Source organism: Manduca sexta, unplaced genomic scaffold (genome assembly GCF_014839805.1).
Source record: "Manduca sexta isolate Smith_Timp_Sample1 unplaced genomic scaffold, JHU_Msex_v1.0 HiC_scaffold_1212, whole genome shotgun sequence".
Classification (NCBI taxonomy): Eukaryota; Metazoa; Arthropoda; class Insecta; order Lepidoptera; family Sphingidae; genus Manduca; species Manduca sexta.
Window position 1 is genome coordinate 1 of NW_023592055.1, and position 13,784 is coordinate 13,784.

At 37.4% G+C, this 13,784-nt stretch overlaps 1 protein-coding gene across 1 annotated transcript; it reads right to left on the reverse strand.

Moving 5' to 3' along the window:
* Window positions 1-6,764: 6,764 nt before the first annotated feature.
* On the reverse strand, window positions 6,765-8,218 carry LOC115445505. Its single transcript, XM_030171790.2, has 2 exons — window positions 8,061-8,218; window positions 6,765-7,543 (listed from the first exon to the last, which is right to left on the reverse strand). The coding sequence occupies exons 1-2, from the start codon at window positions 8,191-8,193 to the stop codon at window positions 6,969-6,971; spliced, it is 708 nt and encodes a 235-aa protein (XP_030027650.1). The 5' UTR covers window positions 8,194-8,218; the 3' UTR covers window positions 6,765-6,968.
* Between the last annotated feature and the right edge of the window lie 5,566 nt (window positions 8,219-13,784).

A 13,784-nucleotide genomic window follows, 5' to 3' on the forward strand; every position in this document is an offset into this window, starting at 1 on the left:
CGGCTGTCGCGCGCGTTATATGGCGACGTGTGTTCTCAATAATTTTGTAGGATGTGTGCATGCGCCTTTACATAAGACAATGATCGAACATAGTAGATATTTTGATAAATTATAATAATTTATCAGAGCATATTAAACTTGTATAATGATATATTCTTTTTTGAAATGTTTAATCACGATTCCGTTTTAAGAAAGCTCTAGCTTTACTAAAAGCTTGCAAAACGTCCTCCAGCCCATATATAGTAACATAAAACAAATTTGTAAAACTAAAATAATACCGCCAAAGTCAAACATCGAACTTTATTATAACCCGCCCACACAACACCGAACCAATTTAAAAATTCATTTGTTCCTAATAATTCGTTATTTACGTTCATTGGCATTAATAAACACTATACCGTTATACATAACCAATTTAAATAATTGATCCATAATAAATGGATGTTATATAAACATTTCAATTGCTAGTTGCTACATTTCACAACAACGCCTACGTAGTGAGACAAATTGTTCTATTGATCTTTATACATTTTTATCGATAGCAATCAGCAACCAGCGACGGCAATTTGTCGTGTAATAAGTGATGGATATCTCTTATGTAATTTCGGGTCAGATTTATAACATCACTTCAAAGTTTTCCCGTACTCAATGTTATACATCGCTTTGTTTTTTATTAATATCCGACAAAGATATGGTAATGGTCACCACCTATGAGTACTAACTGTTGATCCTCTTGGGAAGTGAATTAGCTCCCAAATAGACTCCATACTTAATATAAAGATGAATATTTCTCGCCCAAAAACAAATGCCAGCCAGTCTGCAAGTCTTCGATCTTGGAGGTTTAGGCCATGGGCGTAGCTGGAGTCATTTTCAAAAGGGCTTGTGTTCTAGACTAAAAATGACTTGCATTTTTCATATTTGGTTATTTTAAATTGCAGTAGTAGAAAGCTGTTTAACACTTTGCCATGCGCTCGATAAGAAAGACCAACTTCCTGTGGGTGAAGGTCATCCTTCTCCCCCTATATATGCCTCCGATAATTGTAATTTCATTCGCCAATAAGAATTAATGTTTATTTATCAAAACACAATCTCCCATGTGATAATTATGTGTTAGGTTACACTAAAGGTATGTGCTACAAAAGGCCGTCACCGGAAGCCGTGGGCGATTGCTTTGGACGCCATTTAAAAGAATTAAGTGGCTCAATGCCTTAGGAAGTAGGTTTAATTTGGGTCATTGTTATCGTAAACGGTGTTGGACAACTTCTGTATTGCTGGGTCCTTGTCTAAAAGTTCTTACGTTCTGTCTTCAATTTGAATTTAAACTCTTGAAGGACTTTAATGGAGCAATATTTTTTCTATGTTTATAAGAAAAAGATAAGCTATGTCTGGTAATAACGGTATAGTGCCAGGGTCTGTCTTCTGCCTCAGTTGTTTCCATTTTAGTCCAGAGCGCCTTTAAGAGACTATGCTTTCCTCCTACAATCACACCCTTATCTACAAACACCTGTAATCCAGAACCTACAATGAAATACAGAAATAAAATGATATAAATAGCTAGATATTATGTATGGAGATACTGAGATTTTCTGCTCGGTATCAGCTCGAAATCTGGAATTTATTCCTGGTATGCTAGGATCGCGTCCCCTCACAACATGGGTTGCAATAGATTAGGCGATAAATGGGCGTCCTGGTTTTAACCCTGTCTACTCTTTCGGGGACAAAGATGAGATATGTGTGTGTAGAAAGATAGGCAGCACCAAGAAATATTATTTTAAAAACTATTAGTTACACATAGTGAACTTTCCTACGTTCACAGTCAGTTCTTTGCGTTGCACTATACCAGGAAGGATTACCCATACTAGGAACGTAATCGAATTTATCAGCACATATGTTACGTATTGCAATATCGTTGTACTCATCCGCCCTCTGGACTTGTAAGGTATCTCCTAATCCAATAGAGGGGCTTCGCGGTGACGCACGATGTCGAACTAGTCTAGATCTGCTTCCCTAATGTTCTGAGCTAGAATAATGGACGCTTAAAATATAGTGTATCAAAGAACGTAATGTAATGAATTTGACTGTAGATCAAAGTTACTGCGTGATTGTGAGAGCAACACGAGCGAGTAACTAGTCTCTGTTAGACTATAAAATAAATATAGATAAATTCAAAAAAGCATGTTTATTGTCATTGATCATTCCCCTTTTAGTCATGTGTACGTTCTCAATCTTTATTATAAATAAAAAATATTTTTCATCATTATCTTCTCTTAAACAGTCCTTCATTTGAAAATAACTAAGTCTAGTTCTAATAACCCGAAATATAAACTCGTTAAGTCCGGGGTATATTGTACCAATGTTCTTTGTATCGGCAATTAACGCTCCGGTATAAACGGCCTTCGTGTGGGCACCTGGATATCTACCTAACAAATCATTTACGTAATTGTTAAGCAATTAATGTACTTACATTGTTATCTTTAATTATACAATCGCCGGTGATCAGATACGATCTGGTATTCAACCAAATATAGGGCCTAAGTACCGAGAACTGCAGGAATTGATAGGTTTATATTTGTTTGTATTGACATTGTGTATCGAGAAAGGACTTAGAATTGGCGATTGGGACATTACGATCGATTCATTGTGAACTTCTGATTCGTAAAGCCGTTCAGAGACTTCCTTTGTTTTTTAATAAGGTCTAATTTCGCGTGATCTTTGAAAACCGAATTATATCATTGGCAATGACAACATTAAGGACCCGAATGCACATAGACATACATTTTTTTTTTTAATATTATTGTGTTTACGTATCTTCTTGCATTAACGAGACCGGCTTAAATAGACCAATGTGTCATGCACCGGTACTGAGCAAACAAAGAGATAATTATTTGGCTAAAAATGATCACCGTTCGAGCACTTATTTGTTGATAATTAACGTGATGTGCAGGCGTGGGTGTTGGCACGTGCGTCCCGTCCCGCATCCGTCGGCGGAATGCGGCCGGCTTGTACAAACGATGCGCCCGCGCAGCCGCGCCCGCAGCGATTCACTTGCGCTTCCGTGTACGCCTTACCCAATATTAGGCGATGTTTACATGACAACACTTTCTTTGCTTTTTAGGTTAAAAGTTGTTAAGTGGTTTTGCGTAACAGTGAAAAGCGCTTTTACAATAGCAAATATAATCTATGCGTAGGGAAACCTCGTGTATACGTGAAGTAAACTGTGGTCAGTGTATTTTAAATATTCTTTGCTTTGTTGGCATAGAAAGTTCCATCATCTATCTTTTCAACTTTTTCACGAGTACAGTCCGAGTTTGAGGAAATTGGCTAGAGATACATAATTCTTGAAAAACAAATAGTCAATGGGTATTTACTGGTATTCATCTTTAACCTGAGATAGTCTTCCGAGTTAAGTGCCTGTTATCCTTCCTGCAGTGGAAAGCCTATCGCCATATCGAGCACTTCCAAACAAAGATCATTTTTGGTCGTAATACTTTTACATATTTTGATCGCCCGACCTGAAACTAGACCCAGAGGTTCATACCTAAAGTATATTGCCGCTATAGTAGTGAGGCGATTCTCTCTCTAGACTCTTCTTCGGATGTCGCTAACTCCAACTGTTTTAATTTAACTGTAACATAGCCTTAATGGAACTCTGAAATAACCAAATGAGGCAATAACACCTCCCGAAGCCTCGCGTGCTCACAAACCGACAAAATTGTCGAGATTACAACACAGCGACTATAATCGCAACCTGTATCCCACTTACCACGTGTTTATTTTATAATATATGAAGTAATACGTTACAAAAATGTGTTTATTTCTCACGAAATTACGACCTTTGCATTGTGAAAGACAATGAGGATTTCGGACTTCGTTCCCGTTACGGTGTAACTGACTCGTGCAATTAATTTAACAATTATCTATACATATTATAAAACAAAGTCCCCTTTTCCGTCTGTCTGTATGTTATCGATTTTCTCAAAATCTACCAAACGAATTTCTATGACATTTGGTATGGAGATAATTTAAGGCTCTGGTATAGGCTACTTTCTATCCCGGGAAAATATAGCGGGACTTTTATCCCCGAAAACTCCTTCACGTGGGCGAAGTCGCGAGCAAAAGCTAGTGTATTACTAAAACTAGGCTTTGCACTATTATAATAATAATTATATCCCTGTATTATATAGAGTCACACTGCTGCTGTGGTATACAGGGCACGGGCCTCCTCTACTACTGAGAGGGATTAGGCCATAGTCCACCACGCTAGCCTAATCCGTATTGGCAGACCTCACATTCCCCCAAAATTTCTATAAAGAATTTCTCAGGTATACAGACTTCCTCACGATGTTTTCCTTCACCGTTAAAGCAAGCGATAATTCAAGAAAGTCAGAGTTGTGTGCCCTTGGTGTTTGAACCTGCGGACATTTATTTATCTCAGCAGTACGTTCCACACCCAACTGGGCTATCGCCGCTTATTACTGACTAGGCTATTGTACCCTTCTTCATCGTCATTTCCCGTATTGTTTCTCGTAAGTTCCCCGAGACTCTATCACTGACGATCTGAGGCTACAGACAATTCCAAACGATTCAATTCTCTTTGTCTATTCGTTCCCTTTGACCACATCACTTATCGCTAAGATATGTCATTCCTATATTATATTCTCTGTTTGCGCTAACTATTGTAGTTAACGAAACTCATATATGTTAGATGTCAATAAATTGACAGTGTTGCCAAATATTAATAGTATTTAAAGGAGTTTTAGACCCCATTTAGAGCCTTAGGACCAACCAGCGGATGCCGTCAAGCAATTAGCCCACACCCAAATCTAGGGCTGTCACCCTAGAAGGAAAACTTATCATACCTTTGAAATTATACAAAATATATATGTTTTGTACACTGGTTTGGTTACATAGTATTTCGTTTACAAGTACAGCAGAGTTAAAATATTGTGCAGACTGATGAAACGTGTTTCTAAATTGTCATACAATAATGCCAGCCGGTCTCATAGGATGAGCACAGTACGCCGCTATACGGTTTGTTACAATCGAATGTAATTGTGAGTGGTGCTAATAAACATAGCGCTTACCAAAACGACTGATATAAAAATAGTATCAAATCTAATGTTTTTTTAGGACACATTATACATTTATTTTTTTTGAGTTTTATGTGAACTTTAATTATGCCAAATATTACACTTCTCAGTGCTCACACTGTGCTTAAAAAGGAGTAAAAGTTTTTTTTTCATGTATAAATTTACAGATTACATGTCTCTTTGATTTAATTGTAAAGAAAAATTCATGAAACTGTTGTCAAAATCGTATTGGTTACTATAATGAGAGACGTTTTATTTATAAGTGACGGAAAAAAAATATCTTTCCCTAAAAATGTGCGTGTGACAACCCTATCCGGCAGGGCGAGTGTCGCGCGTGTTGCACAACGCATCCGCACCAACCACTTGTACAGAAATGTGTCAAAACGGATGCGGTTATTAGCAAACCTACGGTCAACGAACGGCAACTGATTGCTCTTAGTTGTAGGAAGTTTCAAAAGACCCAAGTACATAGGCTGTGCAATCAGTGAGTACCTAGGTCCTGCGCAATCGTATCCATTCAAAAACCTGCTGAATTCAAACACCTGCTAGGAATAATATTTTAGGAATCTATTAATTCTGTCCTACAGTCTTAATTGCCATTCCCCAGTTAACTAACAAACCGCTCAACGAAAACCAAATCAAATGCACCTTGACGTGAATGTCATGACATGTCAAAATCATACTTTCCCGCGTCACTTGAGACGAACGCGATTGCGCGCGTTTACGTAACCGCATTGACTCGATCGTGTCGAAATATCATTCATTCACTCCACGTCGAGATCATTGACGAGCCTGTAGGGTTGGCGATGTGAGAAAATTTACACAATCATCAATTTTGTTTTAAAATTGTACTCAAAGAATCAAGGTTTTTCGGCGTTGTTCAATCTTTATTATTGAGATATAATCTGAAGTTATGTACATTAATATGGTATGAAACCATAATTGCTCGCTACGGGTCAAAAGTAAAAAGTCGGAAAGCAAAAAACCGCTCCAATAAATAAATCCAGTCACGTCCCGTTACCCCAATATCACAACTGGAACACTTTCGTGTTAATGAAAGTAAAGGGCACAAGCATTTCTCTCGATATAAAATAATCGAGTTTGTTTAAACGCGCCATTTAAAATTGTACCGATATTTATTGACATATCGATCACTGTTAAAAAATAATCGTGTAGTCTGCGGTCACGCCCCGCCGGTCACCCACTTGCGTACTGGCCGCAACTTAAAACCCGTGCGATCGCTTTCCAATGCATGATTTAATTATCAATTTACACTTTTTAATTTTTCATACTGGTAACACTGGGTTATGAGATTGGCAACACTGTAATTTGAGATAAGGGATATATACGGCAATAAATATTTTGAATTCATAAAGAGAATGCTGTGAGAATAATAAAACAATGTTTGTATTTTTAATTAATTTAACACTTATCAAACATTAAATTTATTTAGGTCAGTCTCATGACAATTTTGTTTTTTTTTATAAAACACGTCTAACATAGATGAAAGTATCTTAAACTTTATACTTAATTTTTAAGTATACCCTGTACAATAATTTAAATTTTAAATAGTTAATTAGTCATTACACCTAATATTATTATTATTACAAATATTTTTAAGAAAGTGAATAATATGCCCTAATTGTATCAATTTTGATCTCATTCAGTTTTACCTCTTCGCAATTCTTTTGTAACGATAAAAAACGTTACAGAGATTTTTTTGCAATGCTTCTATGAAGTCACAATTAAGAATATTATAATGTACAATCAAAACAATTTTGTTAAGAATAAATTTCGAGTGACTAATCACAATGTAAAATATTCATGTCCTAGAATCATTGTTTGCCTTATAAAATCATGAAATACTTATCCTATGTCTTATTCAGAGTTCAGTGGGTCTAAACTCGAATGGCCCCTAGCATTCCTTCTTTTAACCAACTGCGAATGGAGATACATTTTATTATCCGTATCATTCGCGACGTACTCATTCCCCGCGTATCCGTTCTGAGTATACGCTTCTATCAGCCAATCATTCACCTTCCCCCTGAACTGCAGTTTCTGAATCTCCGTAAGGTTCTTCATCGACGGCAGTATACTCATCAGGAACATGTAGTCCGCATCGTTCTGCCAACTCACGTCCATTCTATCTTGAGCTGTGAATGTCTCGCCCATGCTTACGTTCTTTGTGTCATCATATTTCCTCATTTTGGACGCTGAGGCCTCGCTGTCGCTGTCATGTTCGGTGTCAGAACCCTCAGATACAACGGGGACTTCTGTGTTCTTCTTCCTGGTACCTCTGGTGAAGAGTTCGTGTCTGAGGAAGCTGAGGTCGTTGTAGTACTGCCACGTGACTTCCACCTCTTCAGGGTTGAGCTCGGATGACGCAAGCACCTTTTTGAGCTCCTTCCTATATTGATCCTTGAGATGTTTCCATCGTTTCTTCAAAAAACTCTCTGCAACAATATTAATCTGCGCTATAAATTTTATGAAAGATATAATGTCAAATTGTAAGAAATAATTTCTTACACGTACCTACAATATAATATTAAAATAAATAATTACTTCTGTATATTATATATTTTAAGTTGATATAATATATCTATACTATAGTGAAATGCTACTCACTCTCTAATGATTACTTACTAACACATGAATTGCGAAAGTTTTTTGTAGAAGAAAATCTACAAACTTGTTCGGAAGGTAGATTCCACACAAGGTCTAGGCAACATAAATGTATACATGTATGTACACAAAACATTTGGGTCCGCACGAAACGAACAGCCGGCGAATAGCGGCGGAGCTTGTCGAGCGAGCGCGACAACGCGACGTAACGCAAACCGTACCGTCAGTAACGGACACCTAACCCCACTGCTATAGATACTGCAAGTGACGCCAGCACACTCCGCTGCGGTCACGTTGGCAGCGCCGTGCGACGCGCTCGAATTACTTACAAAACAAAAAATCACTCACCGTCCACATCCAAAGTTTTTGCCATCTCCGCCCACGTGCGACTCAAAACGTTGCGCTTTTTGAAATTGGGGTGCGACGTTTGCCATATTACGGGCGTGTTTTTGACGTGCATTATTATTTCCTCGAACGACATGACGGCTCCCACCGCTAGTTCGGCCGCTACTGAGGCCGCCGACCGCCCCGCCCGCCCGCGCCGCGCCGCCGCACGCGTCACCGCACGCTGCGCCCTCCCCGCTCCTGCGGCGGCACCGCTCCACACCGCGCCGCCCCCGCTCGACGCGACGCTGCCTACGCCGCTGCCCTTGCAGCTGCCGCGAATCGATAGCAGGTGTTGCTAGTTCATTTTTCGAGTTTTACAGTTCATTTCATAATAATATAATATCAGCTCTGTATTATATACTGTCCTACTGTTGGGCACGGGCTTCCTCTTCTACTAAGAAGGATTAGACCTTAGTCCACCACTCTGGCTTAGTCCGGATTGATAGACTTCACACATCTCGAAAATTCCTATGTAGAACTTCTCAGGTATGCAGGTTTCCTCACGATGTTTTCCTTCACCGTTAAAGCAAGCGATAATTCACAAAGAATACACACATAATTTTTTAGAAAAGTCAGAGGTGTGTGCTCTGGGGATTTGAACCTGCGGATATTCGTCTCGGCAGTCCGTTCCACAACCAACTAGGCAATCGCCACTTCAACAGTTCATTTTAGGAACAAACATTTTAAATATGTATGAAATCGAAATTAATATTGAACAATCTGGATGTTGTTTGTGGTTATCGAGTCAACTAATAAGTTTGGATTTTATCATATTCTGTCCAATGAAAGGAGCGTGTCGGTTGTACAAGACAAGGTTTATTTTATTGTGACAATGTAACAGCGTTTAATAAGGCTGTACACGTCTCTTGTCTTATAATACCCAAACACTAGCTTCGTCATCCTTACCGGAATACACGCTATTAATCCTCCTTTAAAAAATTATAATATAAAAAAAAAATTCCAACTACGTGGCAATTCTTAGTCTTAATAACGGTCTAGGTGCATATCCTGTCATAGTTACTGTACCCGCGGTTAAAAATCATCAAACCATTTACAGCATGGTTATAATTTGCTAAGATTGCATCTCGCGTTTATTCGCTCAACAGTTAGTGTATTTGATTGTTATCTGTCGCTTGAATAATTTCAAAGTATTGATATGAACAGTAGGGTAACGTTTTTAGAACATTTTGTTTGGCAGGTAATAAATGTGTTAATGATTTAGCATAATTCTGTAATGTAAATTAATGATGTTTGGTTCTAAAATTGTTCGTGTAATTTATTCATTTCTTGACAGATTTTTTTTTATTTTTTTTTATACGTTTACGACAAAATAATGGTAAGTGAAGTGGGGAATAATATCCCATAACACTTCAAAACTTCAAACAGCATTATTATGTTTGCGTGATGTTTATATGTCTATCGATGAATATATTTCTAAAGTCTGGACTTTCATATTAGAGCGAGTTAAGGATTACGTATAATCTTTTTTTGATTTTATATTTATTTATTATTTTTCTACTGCTGCCAGCAACTTTACGTATATTTCCAAAGCTCCACTATAATTGGCAACATGACGACGCGAGTTGCCTTACTGACTATCTCTACATATTGATACAATAAACCGAACCTGTCCGTTTGTTTATGAATCCGATGAACTTAGAACAAGCATTGGTATCACGAGGTATACCTTAAACGGCTAACTGTTACTCTACTAACTAAAGTCGGGTTAAATATTAGTGTCGCATTGTTTATTATAATCATTTGGCTTTATAAGACTTATATGAGAAGGTAACCTTATCTAGTTATGGAGAGAAAATTAATAGTGCGTGTGGTAAAATTTTAAAAAAATTATTCATAATTTTGCTTAAAAAAATCTGCCAATGTTGAATCCAAGTCACGGTAAACAAAGTTGGCTCAAAAGTACCCAACATTGTAATTTATATCGATCACAACCCGATAAGAAAGTACAATTCATAAATCAACCGAAATAACACGCACTCATCGTTCAACATCCACACAACTATATGACAACAAATTGAAAGTGCGCGATAAAATCGCCGATGACGCGCCAAACGCTACCGCCATTCATCATGGCATATGCCAGCGATTTGCCAGTCACCGGCGGAATGTGCCAGGCACGTCACGGGCCATGTCGTCTGCCAGCCTGCCAGTCGTGTGTTTAGTTGCGAAATAACAGTGGTGGCTAATAAACCGTGATTTGCGGCGGCGTTCGCTCTAAAACGTCGCCATGGAAACGGCATAAGGCGGTCCCACCGGCCTGCGCAGGCGCACCTTACGCCGTGGTGCAAGTCATAAAATGTCGATAAATAATAATAGTTTCCTATGTAATTACGAAAAACTGTTATGTAGTTAAGTTTTAAATTGCATAATAAAATAATAATTTTAATAGTTTATTTAATGGACAATTATTTAATGGACAATAAACACATAAAAGTAGATTGTGTTTGATATTTTACTGTTGTTTATAATTTAGTCGCAAATTTCTTATTCATATATCGAACCTTAACCACATAAAATAATGACTAATGATCTTATCCATATCACAACTTCCACACTGCTACTACAGCATTAAACTAATTTATTTAAAAACATTTCACCCGTACTTCGTTACTATTTTCCGCCATAAATACGCTCACGTTTCCGCTCTCGTTTCCTCCTATAACTTGGATTGTACACAAGCACCATTAGCGTACACAACGGCCTGCGTATCGACACAAGCGGAATCAGCGGGAATGCTTTCGGATTGATGGCCCAACTAACATAAGGTCACAAACACCGCTCGCTTCAGATACCGTAGTGACTTGAGGTTTAAAAACGTAGTTCTAGTACTATTCAATTCAAAAGTGAACTATATTGTGTTTAAATAGAGTTTAATTTAAATAAACACTAATAATTCACGGCACGGTATTGAGACACTACTCTCTGTAAAAAAAAATATGGTAATAATTACTAAGCATTGAAAATTTTAATTCCCTGAAAATTTCGAAAACGCGATGCTCTTCTTATTTTTTTAAATTTCTTTTGTATGGCATTACATACGGTTTCAGTAATAATTTCCTTAAGCCTTATTCCATATCCAAACAATGACATTCGATAAATCCAAGCAATATTCGAAAAAATCTAGCCACGCGAAACACGTTTCGTAATGTATTAAATTAACATGCTTTTAGAGACCACACGCGCGCGATAAGCGTTATCTGTTCACATTAACAACGCTGTTTACAAAAGAACACGAACGTGGTGTACGGAAAGAATTTTAACCCACATCGGTATCAGCTCTTACTTTATTGATGGTTTTTGTACGAATGCCTGGCTGGTGGTAAGTGTCATGACGCCCTGGCAACAGCTATTTGGAGAAGTTACGAGGTTGCTGGTCCAGTGATGTCCAGTTATTCATTGTCTTCCCGAGTAAAAAATTATCAGTGTTAGAAAACTGCTTGGTGGCTGAAATATACTAGACGGTGAGAGCTGTGTGTGTATTTATTGATGAATAGACCGAATGGATTTAGAAGCAATTTGACACATAATTAAACTGTCTTAGATTGACAAATAGGCAATTTAAGTGTGACTGACAATGATAAAACTGTCGCAAAGTCGCGCCCAAAACCAGTATTATATGTTAACACATCCTCCTAAACAATATAACTACGCCCCCATTGTCACCGTAGGGTACATACGGTGATAGAGATCGAAACGCATGCGCGTGCGCACCGCGGGATCCATTCCGGAAGTGTCGCCAAACAATACGCCATTGTGGGCGTGTAATTACTCGCCGGATGCGGCGTCATTGTTGCGTGGCACATTTTAAATTGGCCTGTAAGGGTGGTGACACATGATGACCTTAGCTAGAATGCCTTTGGGTGTGAAATATCCCTATTTTAAAAGTTAAACATAACACGTACGAGATGTACATTGATCCACCAATCTCAAATCATTACGAACATTAGAGCTTTATTATTGTTACTTTTATATCAATTTTGACCTATGGAAGATGACTGAGATACCGTCATATTTGGCAATAAAAAATATTGCAAGTATAAACTTTCCGCTTAAAGTCTTTAGTATTACCTGACTTGGGGTTATGTCTCTACGAATACCAATTCTAAAGTTCATAAGATGCATGATTTTTTATATACACGCGAATATTTAACATTGTAATAAAATACTTAACTTATTTTTCCGGATGTTTTTTTTATTTCTAACTCCCTTCGTTTCAAAGGCTTTGCAGCCTTCAAAATTGAAGAAATCATAGCAAAAATTCCACTTCGCACTATCGATTTTAAAAGGATGGAATAGAGGTTAGGGAAGACTCTCCCGAACAATCAGCCCTGAGCATTCGTTCCATACTTTTACGGCGCTCGAGTCATGTGTGAAAAACAAAGATTTATGAATAAAAATAAAAAGAGTTTAGGTCTTTTAAAAAACTTTAACCAACCAAAATGTTCCTTATTAAATTGTTGGTTGTAAATTAAAAATGATGTGTAGTTCAGAAGGAAATGCACAGAGTTAACAATTTTAGCAGCACCATCACTATGAATTTAACAAAACATTATCCACAATATAAAAATATGTAAAGAACCAAAATAAGATAACATATTGTAAAAAGAAGATTTTATATATTTTTTTCCTATATGTATTATAAATTTCGTAAAAACAGCGTCTAAAAATGTAATTAACGCGCTGTTTTGCTAGAAGCACCGTCTTTAACTTAGCATCTCTATACCCCTACTAGTATGTGTTCCCCCCTTAAACGGTGCATTACGATGCCTGATTACAATACAATGAGCAATCAATGTACGAATAATGCGACATTAATTGTTGACACACTTATTAATTGGGAGCTCACTTATCATCACGACATGCCCTTAAAAGTATGAACAAAGCTTCAGCTCAATGACCTGTGTTATGGCTGTTTTATACCTTTGAAATTGTTATTTAATCTATTATTAGGTGATATTACGTTGCTAGAAAACATCTAGTAACATATGGTATGTTTCTGTCGTCAAGGAATGTTAAAGTTTAAAGGATATTTTTCTTAGAGTATTGAACAGAAAGGCCAATTCACGTAGCCTAGAAATTGAACTCGACACTTTAACGCAGCAGTTAGATCACATATCGATGTCTTAAACACGATCTATTCCAAAATTGTTAATTTGTGGGAATCGTCACAAAACTCATTTCTGTTTGCGACCTTTTTTTTTAAGTTGCTATAAAATTGAAATTGTTAAAGATAAGTCAAAAATGAAAGCTATAGCATGAAAAAAAAGAAAAATAAAAAGATCACAAACAGAAGTGAGTTTTTTGACAACTCCCACAAATTAATAATTTTGGATTAGGTCGTTATTTTATTAAGAGAGTGATGCAGGGACGGTGTTAGAGTGTGGTGAACGGGACAGCCACCCAGAGCCTGTTATTTGCTAGGGACTCAGAAAATGTATTACCTCCTTGGCAATCAGCCAAGTTTTCGCAAATACTTGCCGAAATACTTGCCTCCCAAAGTCGCTATACATCATCGATATATATGTACTATGTATTAGATCTGGCATTCCATACACTCATTGTGTTCGACTCAACTGTACTGCAATCCGTACACCTCACTTTAATATGATTTCAACATTGACAGCGTGTGGTTATGTAAGGAGTCACGCTCATGATATAAGAACT